Source organism: Oreochromis niloticus, linkage group LG12 (genome assembly GCF_001858045.2).
Source record: "Oreochromis niloticus isolate F11D_XX linkage group LG12, O_niloticus_UMD_NMBU, whole genome shotgun sequence".
Taxonomy (NCBI): Eukaryota; Metazoa; Chordata; class Actinopteri; order Cichliformes; family Cichlidae; genus Oreochromis; species Oreochromis niloticus.
Window position 1 is genome coordinate 20,763,775 of NC_031977.2, and position 15,932 is coordinate 20,779,706.

Consider the following 15,932-nt stretch of genomic DNA (forward strand, 5'->3'; position numbering starts at 1 on the left):
CGCGGTGCTCACTAACTGCCCCCTCTAGTTGTGTCTGTTCCATCTCATCATCATCATCAGGGCGTTTCAGGCAACGCTCAGGAGCACAGTAGCTGTCGCCTCTTATCCCGCAACTAGTCCTCCACCCTAAACGGGACAACAGTTCCTTTTTCATACAGGTTTGTACATCATCTCTTTTGTGCTGCTATTCTAAAGAACCACTGCTTCAGCTAACATCTACTGTGTGCTGTTTTTGTTAGCATATTCTTCAGTTAGCTAGCCTGCTGGCGCAGACAGCGAGTCGTTAATGAGTGACTAGCCCAGCAGGTGCAGCGGCCACCAGCTTCAGCTAGGTTGTCTGACTTAGCATCTCGTAAACATGTACCGTACAGAGGCTTGCCTAGCTGTTTACCTTTTCACCAATAACCCGCTAACAGTGACAACCCCCGTGAGCTGGTGCAATGAGAGGAATGACCCTGGTTTCTTAAAGGATTTTGGATCGGGGATTGTGAAGTAGCTCTATAGGGTTATTTCGACTTGTTTACAACCGTCTTGTGTAAGCTGACCTCTATAACATGTCAGATTTCATAACTGCTTGAGCAAATTTTAAACGTGTATATGGTCTGACCTCCAGTTTCATCTTTACTCTTCTTTAGCCCGTTTGTAACAAAGGCGTGACCATAGATTGTGCTGTCACTCTTAGATTAGGCTCTATCCTTTTGGTAAAACGGGTGATGGGCCTGTAAGCTTTGCAAAATTCTCGTTAAGAAGTAAAGGTGTTTTTTTACTTTTTCACCTTCAATTCTAAAGTAATGAAGTATTTTAATGTGGACACATTATAACCTTATTACAAAACTCCCTTGTGTTTAAAAATAATGGAGTAAATGTCATTAGGCACCAGTGATGACCCCGCACTAACACATGTTTACGACCCATCTTATCTCAGCCCATAAATGCTTCTGTTTTGAAACTGCAGCAGACTAACTCGTCCAGTCTTCTTGGATTCACCTGCTCATCCGTTTCGGTTAATGGTACCGCACTTAGTTGACTTGTTTATTGTGCTTTCAAACCTTGTGCTCACATTACCTTGACTGCGACTGTTTTGTGTGGATATCTGAGATGAGTTGAACAGCTCCTTTTGTTTTGTGTGAAATCAGTTGATAGGTAATGTGTCCCCCAGGTGGTCCCAGCATGCACTGCTGGGCAGATACACAGAGGACAGGTTTTTAGTCTGCTGTGGAGCTGCTGCATATTTGCAGACTAATGGCTTCTCTGCTCATTGTGTCCCCTAAGTTGACAGCTTCTTGTCTGTGGGGTGACCTCACAAGGCATGCGTACACTGTAGCCAGGGACACTTAACTTTTCTGTGAAATGGTTTGGCATAGTAGCAAGCCTGGCTGCAACAGAGGGAGTCGAGTGGGGTAAAGGTTAACAAACATGATTGTTTCTAAAATTGTGTTGAATACCTCTTCCTCTTCATATCTAATCTACATGTTCTTTCACTTGCAGATGACTTGAAATGTTGATGTAGTAAAAATGAACAAGCCCAAAATGGCCACAGAGAAGGGGTGAGTTGATTTGCATTCAGAAAGCAAATAAAAATGTCATTACAGATGTGAACACAAACAGGCATGGGGGTTGTGATGTTTGTGCATGTGTTTCTGATTGAAGGCTGCTGTGTCACTGCCATCTGTTTGCACTCACACTCTCGCGCCCTCTCTCTCTGTCTCAGTGAGCCTTTAGTGTTATGATGCACTTCCACTTTTGTTCTGTTTTACCTTGTTAAGACCTTTTGCAGAAGGGTTTGACCCTGCTTTTCTTCTTGTGCAACAGAGCAGAGTCTGGTAGATAATTAGCGGATCTTGCTTGAAACAGCCATTCAATATGTCAAGACTGAAAATAACAGCTGTCCTTAACGCTGAGGCAATATACTTTGAAAAACCTTTGGTGTATTTTGGCTTTCCAAGATCTTTTTTTGTGTGTGTGTCTGTGTTCATCATAGTGATTAATGTAGTATGTTTATTTAGGCTTTCTATTTTTTGTTCTGTTTTTTCCTTTTTCTGTTAATACACTATTCTTCCCTCACTCCTGACATTTTTTGCTATTCTTTATTTAGCATACACTTTCTCTGTCTCTCTCTTTTCTTCTCTCTCTGTCTTTATAAGGACATATAAGACATTTTTGCTCCCCTGGGTAGAATCAGGGTCTTGATTCTCTGTCCAGTATTTGCCGTTGCTGTACCAACAACGGACCTCTAACCTCGAGTTTCCAGCTGAGTGCTACTGAGCTAGGATTATAAGAGGAGGACGGATCAGTGCTCCAGAAATGAAGTGAAACACAAAGAGACAGCTTTGTTGAAAAGCTCTAATAAATGAAGTTTAAAGTCATATAGTCATAGACTGCCAATTTGTAATCACCGGCACTGCTAAAAGTAACATGGAAAAGGCTGTTTTTATTGGATGCTTTCTAAAATTGGGCTAAGACACACTTGACTCAGTGTAAGTATATGATGTCACTGCACATATTAGATCATGCTTTACATTTGTTTTCCGTTGCCAACTGCACATTGTGATTAATAACATTAGCCTTTTCACATAATTGAGGGCACAGTTGATCATCTTGTGTGTGTGTTTTTTTTTTTTTTTTTTTTTTTTAAACATACAGCTGAATTATCCTGTTGGATGCAATGTTCTAAAAGTAAAAACTGATTTTATTTGTTACAAGGGTTCCTAGTAACTCCAGGATAGTGATGCTCCTGGGCCAACTGGAAAGGATGAATGGTGAGGCCATGGTCAGAGATGTTGAAACAGCAAGACAGGTCACTGCAAAGATCCTTCATCTCATACAGACACAGGGTAAGAATGTGTGCAAACATGCACAGTGATACATGTAATCTCCTGAACTCCGGTATAGTTTTGTTATCTTGAGCCAAGTGCAATCTCAGTGAGCAGTCCTGGCCTTGAATTGCATTGCTGGCAGTGGAAACGGCTGCAAAATATTCAGGCATTGTAATAAGTTATAAAACAGCAGTTCCTTGCAATTTGCAAAGTGATTCGTTTGGATTATGTAAGCAAGTATTCGACATTATCGATTAGAGGTTTTTGATCACCTCCATATTTTTGCTACAAATGTTCCCTTGGACTCGAGATAAGCTGCTTAGAATTAGGAGGTCAAAGGTTCCTGTGAAATCACTTTTTTTAAACTCTAAAAAAAAGTGCACTAATTATGACAAGAGTTTTACAAAATGTTTAATGCCATAGAAGCATGATGTGATGCCATTATATAGCTGAATGGGTCAAAGGTTTGCGTCACTGTTGTGTAATAATTTTTTGCAAAAACATTTTTCGGGCCATTAATCAAGGTCACAGCTGAGGAGTGGTCACATTTGGTCATATGCTTAACCATGACAGAAACTTTGGTTCTGTCCATACATCCATTTTCTGCTTCTTATTTGGCTCTGGGTCATGAGGGCACCGGTCTGAGCAGAGAAGCCCACACATCTTTCTCCACCTGTCCTCTCCAGTTCCTCCAGGTTCCTCCTCAAGTTGTTCCCAAGCCTGATAAGAGATGTAATTTCCCTCATTGTGTCTTGGGTCCTCCTGGTAGGACATGTGTAGGACGCATCCTGGTGAGATACCTGAACCACATCAACTACCTCCTTTCAAAGTGCTGGAGTAGCTGCTGTGCTCTGAGCCCATCCCTTTCCTCACCTTATCTCTATGGCTGAGCCCAGACATTCTACAGACGTTTATCATTGGTAGATCAGCTGTATTTACCACAACAGACCCATTCAACATCTACCCCACTGCTGATGCTGCACCAACCTGTTTGTTTCTCACTTGTGAAGATCAAGAGATATTTAAATTCCTCCAATTGTTGCAGAAACACCTCCCTGTAATCATCTGGAAGATCTTCAGTATATCTGTTGGACATGTATGAACGTGTACAGACAAGTACATGTCTGTAAACTGCATCTTTAGTTGTTGGAATAGTCACACAACCACAAAGTAGTATATTTAGTTCCAGGATCCAAGTCTTGCTAATAGGCAGTTGTTTGTGCAACTGTTTTAAAGCTCGTGTTTAAAATGAATGAGGATACAGCCCTAACCTTTATTTTAATGGTCATGTATGTATAGACTCACCAGTCATAACTGATAAAATCATTTCTTTCAATTCTCGAAAAAGTTTGGCCTCAAATATGAAGTTTAAACAGCATTTAAAATGTATTTATATTTATTTATAATGTGCATGCACCCACATTCATAAGATTAACAGCTTAATTGAAGGTGCTAAGTGTCTCTGGCTGATCCCACAAAATGAGCCCGATGCCACAGCACAATATGACTACAGTTAGCTGAGAAATCTTTATTACAATAACCATGGACTGGAATGATAATGAGTAGATATGCCTAATGTGTCAGAGGGTGTAGTTTTAGAGTTTGTACAGATGGAGGGTTTGCAGCAAAATTATTAAGTTATCAGCAGAAGCTGGGCACCTGTTGGAATTGTTTGGATTTAATCTTAAGACTTAATTGGTTTCTGTTGGTTCTTGCTGTAAATCAGTCAGTTTTTGAGCATTTAATTTCTATTAAATGTACATAATTTTTTAAGTTTGTACCATTCGAAGTCTTTCACTGGACCTATAATGACCAAGTGGAACTACCTTGACTACCTTGTTTTAAGACTTAAAGGCAAAGATCTATGTGAAAGCTTTAAAGAAACTCTTATTTGTATTTCAGTCAAATGCAGCAGAATCAGAGGTATTGTCCATTTATTAAGTACATTTCTTCCTCTCAAACCCATCTCTGTACATTTCACAAATGCCTTGATGCCTAGCTTCAGCTTGTGGAGAAAATTCCCAAATTCGTAGAAAACTTAAAGTGTGGTTGTTGTGTAAATTGAGATGTAGTAGTTCGTTGACAGTCAAGATGTGTCACCCAATCTCTGATTACTCCTTGAAAGGAAAACCGAGACGAAGATAACGGAAGAAGGTGGCACACCAGGTGTTGAACACACTGATACATGAGTGCGTCTCTGTTAGCAAGGAGCTAATTAAAAAAACAAAAAACAGACAGCATTGTTCTGCTGCTGTAACAATTAAAAATTAAAGGACTTGCTATATTAACAAACTCACAGAGGCTTTTGATCCTGTGTTTACAACATTTAGCATTTGAAACTCGTACTTCAAACCTTTCCAAAGATAAAGTTATAAACCTTTAAAAAAATCAATCTTCAAATAAATGCTCTCTTGCAAAAAATCAATTTTTACAAGATTTTTGTTTGTTTTTACTTATAATAACATAATAATAACAGTAGTAGTAGTAGTAGTAGTAGTAGTAGTAGTAGTAGTAGTAGTATTAATAATACTACTACTAATAATAATAATTATAATAAACTAATGTTGCCCTGTAGCACACAGTTTTAAGTTACTGGTTCTCAGTGCTTGTCAGTCCCCTCCTCCTTTGAGAAATTCTGCTGAATCATGATATGATATGATTCCCAACTACTTCTTCTCTCTTACTTTTCTTAAATTTCACCTTTCCACGTTCCATAACTTGTTGCTTCCTCCTCCTTCAAAGCAAAGTCCTAGCTAATCCATCATGAATGATGAGCACAGTGGAAAGGCTTGTCTGTGACTCTATCAATCATGCAGTATCAGCTGTTCCTCTCTCACCTGTTGCTTGGCTGTCCGTAACACCATGCCTGCAGTCTCAACTTGAAATGTGTATGAGTGTGACGTCGGTTTGAGGGAAGCGCCGAGGTCTGTGACCCCGCACGCAGTAACTATACACCCCAGGACGGACTTTGCTGTACTCTTGTCTCAATTTCAGGGTCTCAGGAGCTTAAGAGGCAGTCAAGAAATACCATGAGAAAGAACAAGGGAATTTCAGGTGCTGTAAGGGCAGACAAAATGTCATCTCTTGAAATAATTTTAAAAAAGAAGAGGAAAATAATTACTCCACATACTGTACCTCTGGACATTTGGTTTCCTGCCAGATGAATGAAATTTTGAATTTTCTCCATATTGCATGGATCCTGTGGGAAATGTAGTGTCTGTTTTCATTTGGTGGTAATGTATCATCCACCCCCTCTGCATAACAAGAGTTGTCTTATGCTGATGTCTATAGGAGCTGTCTGTGGATTAGTTTCAAGTATCAAGGCGGAAAAGGGGCTGATTACCAGCTTCAGACAGCCCTGACTCAGAGGGGAGAGTTAGAGGTACGGTTGAAAAGTAGGAGGCTTGGACTGACTAATTGAGGAGTTAGTGAAAAGCCTTGATTTTCATTCTTTGGCAACACATGATTTGAGGTGTCAAAGAGTTAAGCTTTTTGAATCAGTTTTAGTACTCCTGTGGAAGCCTCAATGGGATTTTTTGGAAAATAGAAAATAGACACTGTTTCATGTAAAGCTTCTCAACTTTTTATCCTCAAATGGAGTACTGCTACGCCAGGAGACACCATGAATCTGTGGTTTCCTTGGACACACCAGGTACAGTCCAGAACAAAAATATATATATATTTTTCACTGTCAGCTGTTACAGACTAAAAATTACAGTCGAATGAATGGTGATTGTTCAGTCTCGAAGTTCAGTTAATCTTTATAAGATTCTTATATAAACAAACTAATCATCATTATTCAAACAATACAGTTACCCTTGTGTGACCCTTCATTATTCTTTAGTGGGGTTGGTGTTGAAGTGCTTTAAAAAGTCTGGCATAGCAGAAACAAGAGGTTACTGCTTTACTTTCCAGACCACTTGTATATGTGAATGGGTCCTCAGATATGCAAAGTATTTGGCATGTATGTATCACATTTTGAGATACAATTTCAAGACATTTATTTCTATATTTGTAATCATCTACAATTTCTGCTGTTGGTTTACACAGGGCATTTTGCAAAGGCGAATACTTGTACTTGATTATCCCTTTGTATTCAGGACAGGACCAATACTGTCCTTTTTAGAGGTCAGGAATCTGTCACCTCCTAAATAACAGGACAAATATAGGGTATGGATTTAAAGAGGTGGGAAGATGAAGAAAGAGTAGGGGTTGTTGCAAGACCTTGTCACCCTTTTCACATGTTCTTGAGCAGGTCAGTGTCTAAACAAAGACTGCAAAGACTGGTTGAGGACATGGTTGTAAAATGTGCCTTAAAGATGCAGTTTGTACTCACTGAGAGTTTCAGGAGTTTTCTAAGTGTGAGTAAACTAGATGTTTTTGCATACTCCAGTATAAATGACATTGTGATTTCCAAAAAACAAAACAAAATTGCAGTGCAAATCTGTTAGTCTTCACTTTTGTGTTCATGTTAACTTTGCTGTGCATTACAGAGAAGAGTGGAAAAGAGGTCATGTCCAAAGGCTCCAGCGGCATGGAAGTCATCCTGGCTTCACTGGAGGTCAGTTCACAAATAACACTTGAGTTCTTATGCATTTCAATTGTTAGTGACTTGTTGAAGAGAGCTTTTTGTCAATCTAAGAGATCAATAATGTTTAAGAAACTTATTACAAAGAAAACTTATTAGAAAGATATTACTGTCATACAGTCATGTATATAATATAGTTCTAAGGATTTACATATCATTTTATTTATTTATTATTTTCACTTTATTATTTTGCAAAAACAAAAAAATCATAATGCAGAAGCACTGTGTGAAAAACTAAGTAAACCCCATGATTCAGGAGCTTATAGAACCACCTTTAGCAGCAATAACTAAGTAATTGTTTTCTGTATGACTTTATCAGTCTCTCACGTTGTTGTGGAGGAATTTTGGTTCACTCTTCTTCACAACACTGGTTTGGGTCATTGAGGTTTGTTTGCATTTGTTTATGCATAGCTCTCTTTAGGTCCTGCCACAGCTGTTCAGTCGAATTGAGGTCTGAACTTTGGACCATTACAGCACTTTGACTCTTTTCTTTTTCAGCTATTCTGTTGTAGATTTGCTGTTATGCTTGGGATTAATGTCCTGTTGCATGATCCAGTTTGGGCCAACTTTAGCTGTCAGAGAGATGGCCTCACATTTGACTCTAGAATCCTTCGTACTGGTACACAGAGGAGTTCATGTTCCACTGAATGATTGCGAGGTGCTTCGGTCCTGTGGTTGCAAAACAAGTCCAAATCATCACCCCCTTCATCACCGTGTTTAACAGCTGGTATGACCTGTTTGTGCTGATATGCTGTGTTTAGTTTTCACCAAACATGGTGCTGCACTTTACTGCCAAACATCTCTACTTGCGTCTCGTCTGTCCAAAGGACGTTGTTCCAAAAGTCTTGTGGTTTGTTCAGATGTGACTTTGCTAACCTAAGTGTGTTACCGTGTCCTTTTTTGAGAGAAGCGTTTTTTCTCCTGGCAACCCTTCCAAACAAGTCGCACTTGTTCAATTTGTTTTCTAGCTGAACTGTCATGAACACATTTAACATGCTGAGGCCTGCAGAGACAATTCAGATCACATTCAGATCAACTCAGTTCATTTGAGCATTAGATGGTCTGACCTTGAGGTGAATCTCCATGGACGTCCAGTCCTGGGAAAAATGGCAGCTGCTCTGAATGCTTTTCATTCGTGAAAAATCTTTCTCACTGACGAATGAAGGACTTTAAATGACTTTTAATTATCTGGAAATGGCCTTGTAACCCTTCCCAGAGTGATGGACAGCAACAATGTCGTTTGCTGACATCTTTTTTAACACACAGCTGGATACTCCAGACCAGCAAGCTGCCAAAAACGTCTGTTTTTATAGAGATTCTGTGACCAAGCACCTGGCTGCTACTTATCCTCTTCATTCCTATAGATGCAGTAAGGGTGTATGTAGTTTTTCACACCCTGACTCTTGCATTATGACTCAATTTTCTAGCACCTTGTTCCCTGAATTCAATTTGGAATTAGATTTCACACTTATGTAGAGTAACATCAAGGTAATTAGACAAATTTCTCAGATTTACCGTGCAAATAATTTTTAACTAATGTATTATTTGTGACTGTTACAGAACAGCAGAGACGTTCAGACCACCCTGAACATCTTGTATATTCTTAGTGAGCTGCTGACTGTGGGTGAGTGGATTTTTTTTTTCCTTCATTTTTTTGTTCACACAATCAATAGCTAAAAATGTGAACAGTTGATTTTTGTTACCCATAAATTGCTACGTGGTGTTAAATTACACTTTTTGATTGGATTAATAATTACAGTATCTAGTTCATGTGGTTCTCATGCTCTCAATCTTTTTCTGTCTCAGGCAGGGGTCGCAGGATGGGAGTGTTTGTGTCCAAAGGAGGAACGGGAATATTATTCCAGATCCTGACTTCTGCCAGCAAAGAGTTGCCTCCCAGTGAGGAACTCATGCTACAGCTTCACTCGCTGCTAGCCAAGGTTGGCCCAAAAGGTAGTGTCACAGTCTAACACACACACACACTGGATGAGCCAGTGATTGTTTTTTTGTCTAATTTTTGTTTTGGGCATCATGCTTGTAAATAAAAAGTGTTATGTTTACATTATGAAAACTTTTTGCTGACATCACATGTGTAATGTTTATTTAAAAAAAAAATATGTTGAAGTTGTACATCAATGATGTCCTTGTGATCTTGTGAGTGCCTTTGCTATCAGCGGTAAGTGGATAAGTGAAAAAACTTTCAGCCATTTGCAGAAAAACAACAACAAGCAAAACTGATAACAAGTCCTCTGTTCAGCAACAAAAATAGAGGAAAGGTACTGAAAAATCTAAAGTTTCTATTGTTTATTTACTGAGTTGGGACATTGGACCCTGTGTGTGTCCAGACAGAAAGTTTGGTGTGAAGGCCCGGTTGAGTGGAGCTCTGAACATCACCATCAGCCTGATCAAACAGAATCTGCAGAATGCCAAACTCCTTTTGCCCTGCCTGCAGGTTCTCAGGGTTTATTCGGCCAACTGTAAGTCCCCGTAAACTCTCACAGTATATATTATAATCTCTATTGAAGTTCAAGCAAAGTAGTCCCAAAAAATACTAGAGAATCCCTGACAGCAGCTGATAAAAATAATTGAACTGAACTGGCTGTGTTTACTTATAAGTTGTGCCTGATTTTGATTTCTACTCTAATAGCGGTGAATGCAATTTCTTTGGGCAAGAATGGAGTAGTGGAACTGATGTTCAAGATTATAGCACCATACAGCAAGAAGAACACCAGCCTGCTCAAGTGAGTGTCTAACTGTCAATGCTGGCTCTTTTGCAGACCTGAAACATCCACATTCATATGCCTCTGGCTATAGTTGTGTCATATTTGCTGTTGGGCACACTGCTTAACCCATCTTTTTTGTTTTTAAATCAACAGGGTAGCTCTGGATGCACTTGGAGCACTTCTCAAATCCAGTGAGTAATTTAAGTTTGTAGCATTAAACAGGTCAGTGGTCCTTAATTGGTGTTGTTTAATCCTCTGGAGCAACCTGTAATAGATCATTCCACATAGACTTAAAGTTTAGTGTCACGTGACTTTCTCCTATATACTGTATGCTTATTACTGCTTTTATTTTCATTTTCTTATTCTGTCCCGCCACACAATTGCAAAGTGATATGTAGCAGTGGTTTCGCTTCTTCTTTCGCTTCCCTTTTCAGAAACTAACGCTCGTCGTGCAGTGGACGGCGGTCATGTGCCCGCCTTGCTGGCTCTGTACCTGGATTGGCATCGCAATGACGCACGTCATCGTCACATGCTGATTCGCAAAGGGCTGCTGGTCTGCCTCAGGAATATTACCAACATCAAACTTGGGAGAAAGGCATTCATAGAGGCCGATGGCATGAGGATCCTCTACAACACATCTACCGTGAGTGAGAAAATTGCATGTGAATGACAAGAAGTTAAAGCATGCAAAACAGAACTACTTCACACATACACAGGTTTCGGTCTGAGCTGCTCTCTGATTTTGCTGTGGCTTTGTTTCTAGGAGTGTCTGCCGGTGCGAACTCTGGATCCACTGATCAACACTTCGAGTCTCATCATGAGGAAGTGTTTTCCTAAAAACCGTCTGCCTGTGCCTACCATTAAATCAGCTTTCCACTACCAGCTGCCTCATGTGCTTCCAGTTGGGCCTGTGGCACAGCTGTACAGCCAGCCTCCTGGGGGTGAGAGCGCAGGACACACACACACACACACACACACACACACACACACACACACACACACACACAGTTCACAAGCGTGTGGCCCAGCTTATCACTATGTATGTGCACGCCTTCCATCGATGATTATACAGTACAGGCACTTTTTTTTAAAATTGCTGTCGCAACTGCTAGATTCAACACGTTATACCATACAGACGGATAAATAATATTAAATGGCTAATGACAACATTCATGACACTGCTGCACACAATGTGCCTTACAGGAACAACAAGTCACCAGCTCAGCAACAAGCCCTTAAAGAAGGGTAAGACGTACGTAACCCTCAGATTATATAGATTCACTATTTCTTTCTCATTCACCTCACGTCATACTTTACTAAACTAACACATGACATGTGTTGGTAATAAAGAGCACATTGCATAGTCTTGCTTTCCCACTAGTAGACATACTGTATGTTCTTGCATTTAACTCCGCTGATTTGCTTCCTACATCATGTCCACAGGCTGCGCGATGAAACATTTGAGTTTCTTTTCTTTTCTCTTAAGGCCCTTTCTCACCGACACGTAATATCAGTGTAAATATTTTATGCGTTAAAAATATATTTTCTGGACCTTTTCTTAATGCAGCCATTCACACGGACCAAACAGTTTTACTTGACGAAGTTGAAACACTTATTTCTTTGAACCAAGCTCAATTTTTCTGATGTTTCGGATCCAAATAATCAGATCTCTGGTCAGTGGCAACATGTGCATTCATAGCTCAAATCCAAACCTGTACTGTATTCTGATTCTGAATATGCAACTACATGGAAATAGTTTTAAAAAATATTATTTTACCTCAGACACACAGCCGAACACTACTCCGACTAACTTGGCTCTCGGAAATGATTTCTGTACTTCCTCATATGTGATTCCAACTCTGCTAACAAGACTTCGAACTGCCCCACTGACATCCTGAAATGTACAAACGCGGCTGTGATACCACTTCCACTCCTGGACCAAACCATAGTACTCTCCCTGCTGCTGTTTTCTCATGAGAAGTGGATGATGCAGAATCTTTGTTTCTTCCTTGTCTTCATTAGGAAGATCAGGGCCAGCTCATCATCAGCTCAACTTCTTTTTTTTTTTTTTCTTTTCTTGACAGTCCATTTTTTGAGGATGATTTTTTTTTTGCAAAAACACAACACCTTCTGTGTTTATGTAGGTTACATGTCAAATTCAGATTGATAAAATTTTGAATTTTTCACAACACGTTCGGTGTGTAAGGGCCTTTAGTCTCAACTGAAATTTTAAATAAAAAAAGCGCTATTCCAGTCTTTTTTTTTCCAAGTAGCACTGTTCATATATATATATCTTTTAAAAAGGAGGTTACCAAATATTTCAGTTACCACCTCCTTTTTTGGTTTATTGCAGAGTGTAGAATCAAACAGGAAAGCTGTAAAACAGTGATATACATTAGTTATTACAGCATCGATTGGTAAATCAGTAAATGCCTCAGAGTGAAGTGCTGACTCGTTTATATTCCTAAAAACATGTTGGTGAGCTCTTGAATTTGTATTTGAAGAAACATGCTCAGAACCTCTTCTTTCTCTTGATCACCCATCTCTTGACCATGGCTGTTCACATCTTTTTGTTAGCATTTCCTCTGTTCTGGGCATAGCATTACGACTCATTGACCAGAATCCTCTGGGGGGGGGACTACTGTTCTGGTCATGTGCTGGCCTCTTTCACATTTTCAGAAATAATAAGCCCCCCTCCTCTCTCTCCCCCAGCGTGGGCAAAAGACAAACAGAAATGTCAGGTGAATAATTTCTGTGTGTGTGTGTGTGTGTCGTACCCAGTGGATGATGTGGTGGATGAAAGCGACGATAATGAGGAGACGGAGGCAGAAACTGATACTGATAATGAAGAGGACGAGAAAGATCATCGCACTTTGGTAATACCAAATACTCGCATGCATATGGGACATTTCACATGATAACAGTACACTAACATGTGGTACACTTGTTCACTATGGTAAGCATATTGCCTCTATGTGAAATTAGATTCACAATTAAACTTTGATAGCACTGGAAATTATAATATCATCGTTAGTTTTGCGAAACACAAAATCATACATTTTCATGAGTCATACCTAGTCATTGATATCTGAACTTTCCTAAATTTCCAGTAGAGGGCAGTCATAATTTACCAGCCATCTTTGAATGCTGAAATCACTTTGTCATCCATATCTGGTGAACCTCATAAGAACTAGATTGGAGCTGTCTTGACAGAGCAAATACAAATGTATAACAGGCAATTTGAAGTTTTTCTTCCTTTGTTTCCTGTCGATCAGAACGATGACATAGAGACTGACCTGAACAAGCTGCATCCCACAAAGAGCCCCAGTCGTCCATTCGAGGAATTGAGGGTATATGAGAGATTCTTTCTGGAACTATCTGAAGACTTTCAGGTCAGTATTTTCTACACGGCTCCATGGTCCTCATAGTTCTGTAAGACCTTGACTCTGTGCTTGAATGGTGTTGATATTGCATGATGGGTAGGTGCCTAAAAGTTTGCATATGTGTCCACGTGTCGGTCTGTTTATCACATTTAACAGTTAAAGAAAATTGTGTTATTTATTATATTTGTGGTGTTGATTGAACATGTAATATTTACTAAAAATACTACTGGCTGACAGGCAGCGGTCTGGTCTAGACATTCTTCAATGCATGAACTGTTAACTACAATATATTGTTCCTGCAGGGGTATAACTTTGAAGGCTCAAAAGGTGCCTCTACTACTTCTTCATCAGGATCCCTTTCTTCATCATCATCCTCAACTCGATCCACTCGTCCAATCATAGTGCCCACAGCTCAAGCCCTGTCCCCAAAGCACATGGGGACACCAGGCTCTCAGGAGATCTGCAACTCTATCAAAGGACAACACACACAACCACCTCCCTCTGCCACCTCTCGAACCCCCGCTGCTTCTCTAGCATCTCTAGAACTGGACACGATCCACCTCACCAAGGACCATGACAAAAAAGAGGAGGCTCACATTCCTACCCCAGATGGGCATACAACCTTATCCTCCTCCATGCATTCTCCTCAAGGCCAGATGATAGAACAGGGACTACCACATGCACTGGATTGTGTCTCTCTAGAAGACAAGGGGGCTCTGACTGTAGAGGACGGTTTAAAGGGAGTGAAACAAGAGGGATCCCCAGTCAGTGCTACAAGACACATACAGTCACCTCTGCTGTTGGGGGATATCGCTACACGTCGTGTGGGAGGAGGAGGTTCAGATTGTGGATCAGAGGGTGCTGAGGATGAGGGAGGCGAAGGAGCGGTTCTGGAGGTGCCTGACACAGCCCTCCTCCTCCCGCTGCATGACCCTGACCTATACGTGGAGATGGTGAAGGGGACACGTTCTGTCCCACAGTACGCTGAAGTGGCTTACCCAGACTACTTTGGCCATGTAGCCCCAACATTTAAGGAACCCCTTCTGGAAAGAGTTTATGGTGTACAGAGGTGAGAGGTCATCCTCATTAATAAGCAATGGAAGAATATTTATCCTTTTAGTCTGTTAAAAGTTTCTTTTTGGGTGTTACGCTGCAGATCTAAGATATTCCAGGACATTGAGAGGTTGATTCACCCGAATGACATCCTGGATAAAGTGGTTTATGACTTGGACATTCCCAGGTGAGCCTTAAAGCTTTTTATTAATTACAGTTAAACTGATGCAAAATTATGAATTTTGTTTCCATTATTGAGCATTTGCAGTTAAGTGGTACTAACAAATGCTAATTTGGTCCTTATAATTAGAGTTGTGCCATTTACTGTATATTAATTTTCATGTTTCAGTTGCCCTGTCATTGAAGACAGTGGGGAATCACTGAAGTTTAACTCTCAGTTTGAGTCTGGTAACCTCAGAAAGGCAGTTCAAGTTAGAAAGTAAGTACTTAATACTCAATGGAGTACACAGTGTTACAGAAATCACTCTGTGGTAAGCTTTTACTGTGTGTGACTTCACTAATATTAAACGCTTAAAATGTTCTAGATGAGTTTTCTTTATGGTTGATGATGTTTGGGCTCATGTTTAGAGCTTATTCTGTGGTATTTCTTCAGGTATGAGTATGACCTTGTGCTGAATTCAGACATCAACAGTAATCACTACCACCAGTGGTTTTACTTCGAAGTGAGTGGGATGCGTGTTGGGACCACCTACCGCTTCAACATCATTAACTGTGAGAAGTCAAACAGCCAGTTCAACTATGGTGAGAAGAATAACAATCCGACCCACAGAACTTTTATTTATTCATTTGTTTTAAAGATTTTTATACAGCAGAAATGGATTTAGGCTGTATTAAAGGCACAGTAACAACATTTGACTGTAATTTGCTTGAGAATTTGCACAGCACAGTTTGACTTATTTTGTGTTTGGGCTTTCTCCCTGTTTGTGCGTCTTTGTGTGTGTAGGCATGCAGGTACTGATGTACTCTGTGCAGGAGGCAATCAGTGGCAGACCTCGCTGGGTTAGAATGGGAACAGACATCTGTTACTACAAGTAGGTGCAATCATATTGTAGTGAAATGGGCAATATTGAGCAGAAAATCAAATGCTCTAAAGCAAGAGTAGGCTTACACTTGCTGCTTTTATTAGATGCACTTTTTCTTGTTATTGCAGTCACACAGCACACAGCAGATTGGTGGAGTTAGGCATGTAGACATGGCCAAGACGACCAAACTAAGCATCAGAATCAGGATGAAAAGTGACTCATGGCATAGTTGTTGGTACAAGACAGGCTGGTCTGAGTAGTTAAGAAACTGCTGATTTACTAGGATTTTCACACATGGCTGTCTCTAACCCGAAAAAGATATACAT

At 40.2% G+C, this 15,932-nt stretch overlaps 1 protein-coding gene across 4 annotated transcripts in view; it reads left to right on the plus strand.

Moving 5' to 3' along the window:
• Positions 1-20: 20 nt before the first annotated feature.
• Positions 21-15,932, plus strand: part of agtpbp1 (ATP/GTP binding carboxypeptidase 1) — a 28,869-nt gene continuing 12,957 nt past the window's right edge. For 2 of the 4 annotated variants that reach the window (XM_005452054.3, XM_005452055.3), the window contains exons 1-19: positions 21-158; positions 1,489-1,547; positions 2,704-2,834; positions 7,310-7,377; positions 8,965-9,028; positions 9,211-9,357; positions 9,750-9,881; positions 10,052-10,145; positions 10,281-10,318; positions 10,562-10,770; positions 10,891-11,068; positions 11,331-11,372; positions 12,909-13,003; positions 13,403-13,519; positions 13,813-14,579; positions 14,667-14,750; positions 14,913-15,002; positions 15,177-15,325; positions 15,528-15,615. In XM_005452054.3, the coding sequence (XP_005452111.1) occupies positions 1,516-1,547; positions 2,704-2,834; positions 7,310-7,377; positions 8,965-9,028; positions 9,211-9,357; positions 9,750-9,881; positions 10,052-10,145; positions 10,281-10,318; positions 10,562-10,770; positions 10,891-11,068; positions 11,331-11,372; positions 12,909-13,003; positions 13,403-13,519; positions 13,813-14,579; positions 14,667-14,750; positions 14,913-15,002; positions 15,177-15,325; positions 15,528-15,615 (2,525 nt within the window). In that variant the 5' untranslated portion in view covers positions 21-158; positions 1,489-1,515. The remainder of the gene's footprint in view (positions 159-1,488; positions 1,548-2,703; positions 2,835-7,309; positions 7,378-8,964; positions 9,029-9,210; positions 9,358-9,749; positions 9,882-10,051; positions 10,146-10,280; positions 10,319-10,561; positions 10,771-10,890; positions 11,069-11,330; positions 11,373-12,908; positions 13,004-13,402; positions 13,520-13,812; positions 14,580-14,666; positions 14,751-14,912; positions 15,003-15,176; positions 15,326-15,527; positions 15,616-15,932) is intronic. The other 2 variants (XM_005452056.3, XM_013271861.3) reach the window with 1 other exon arrangement.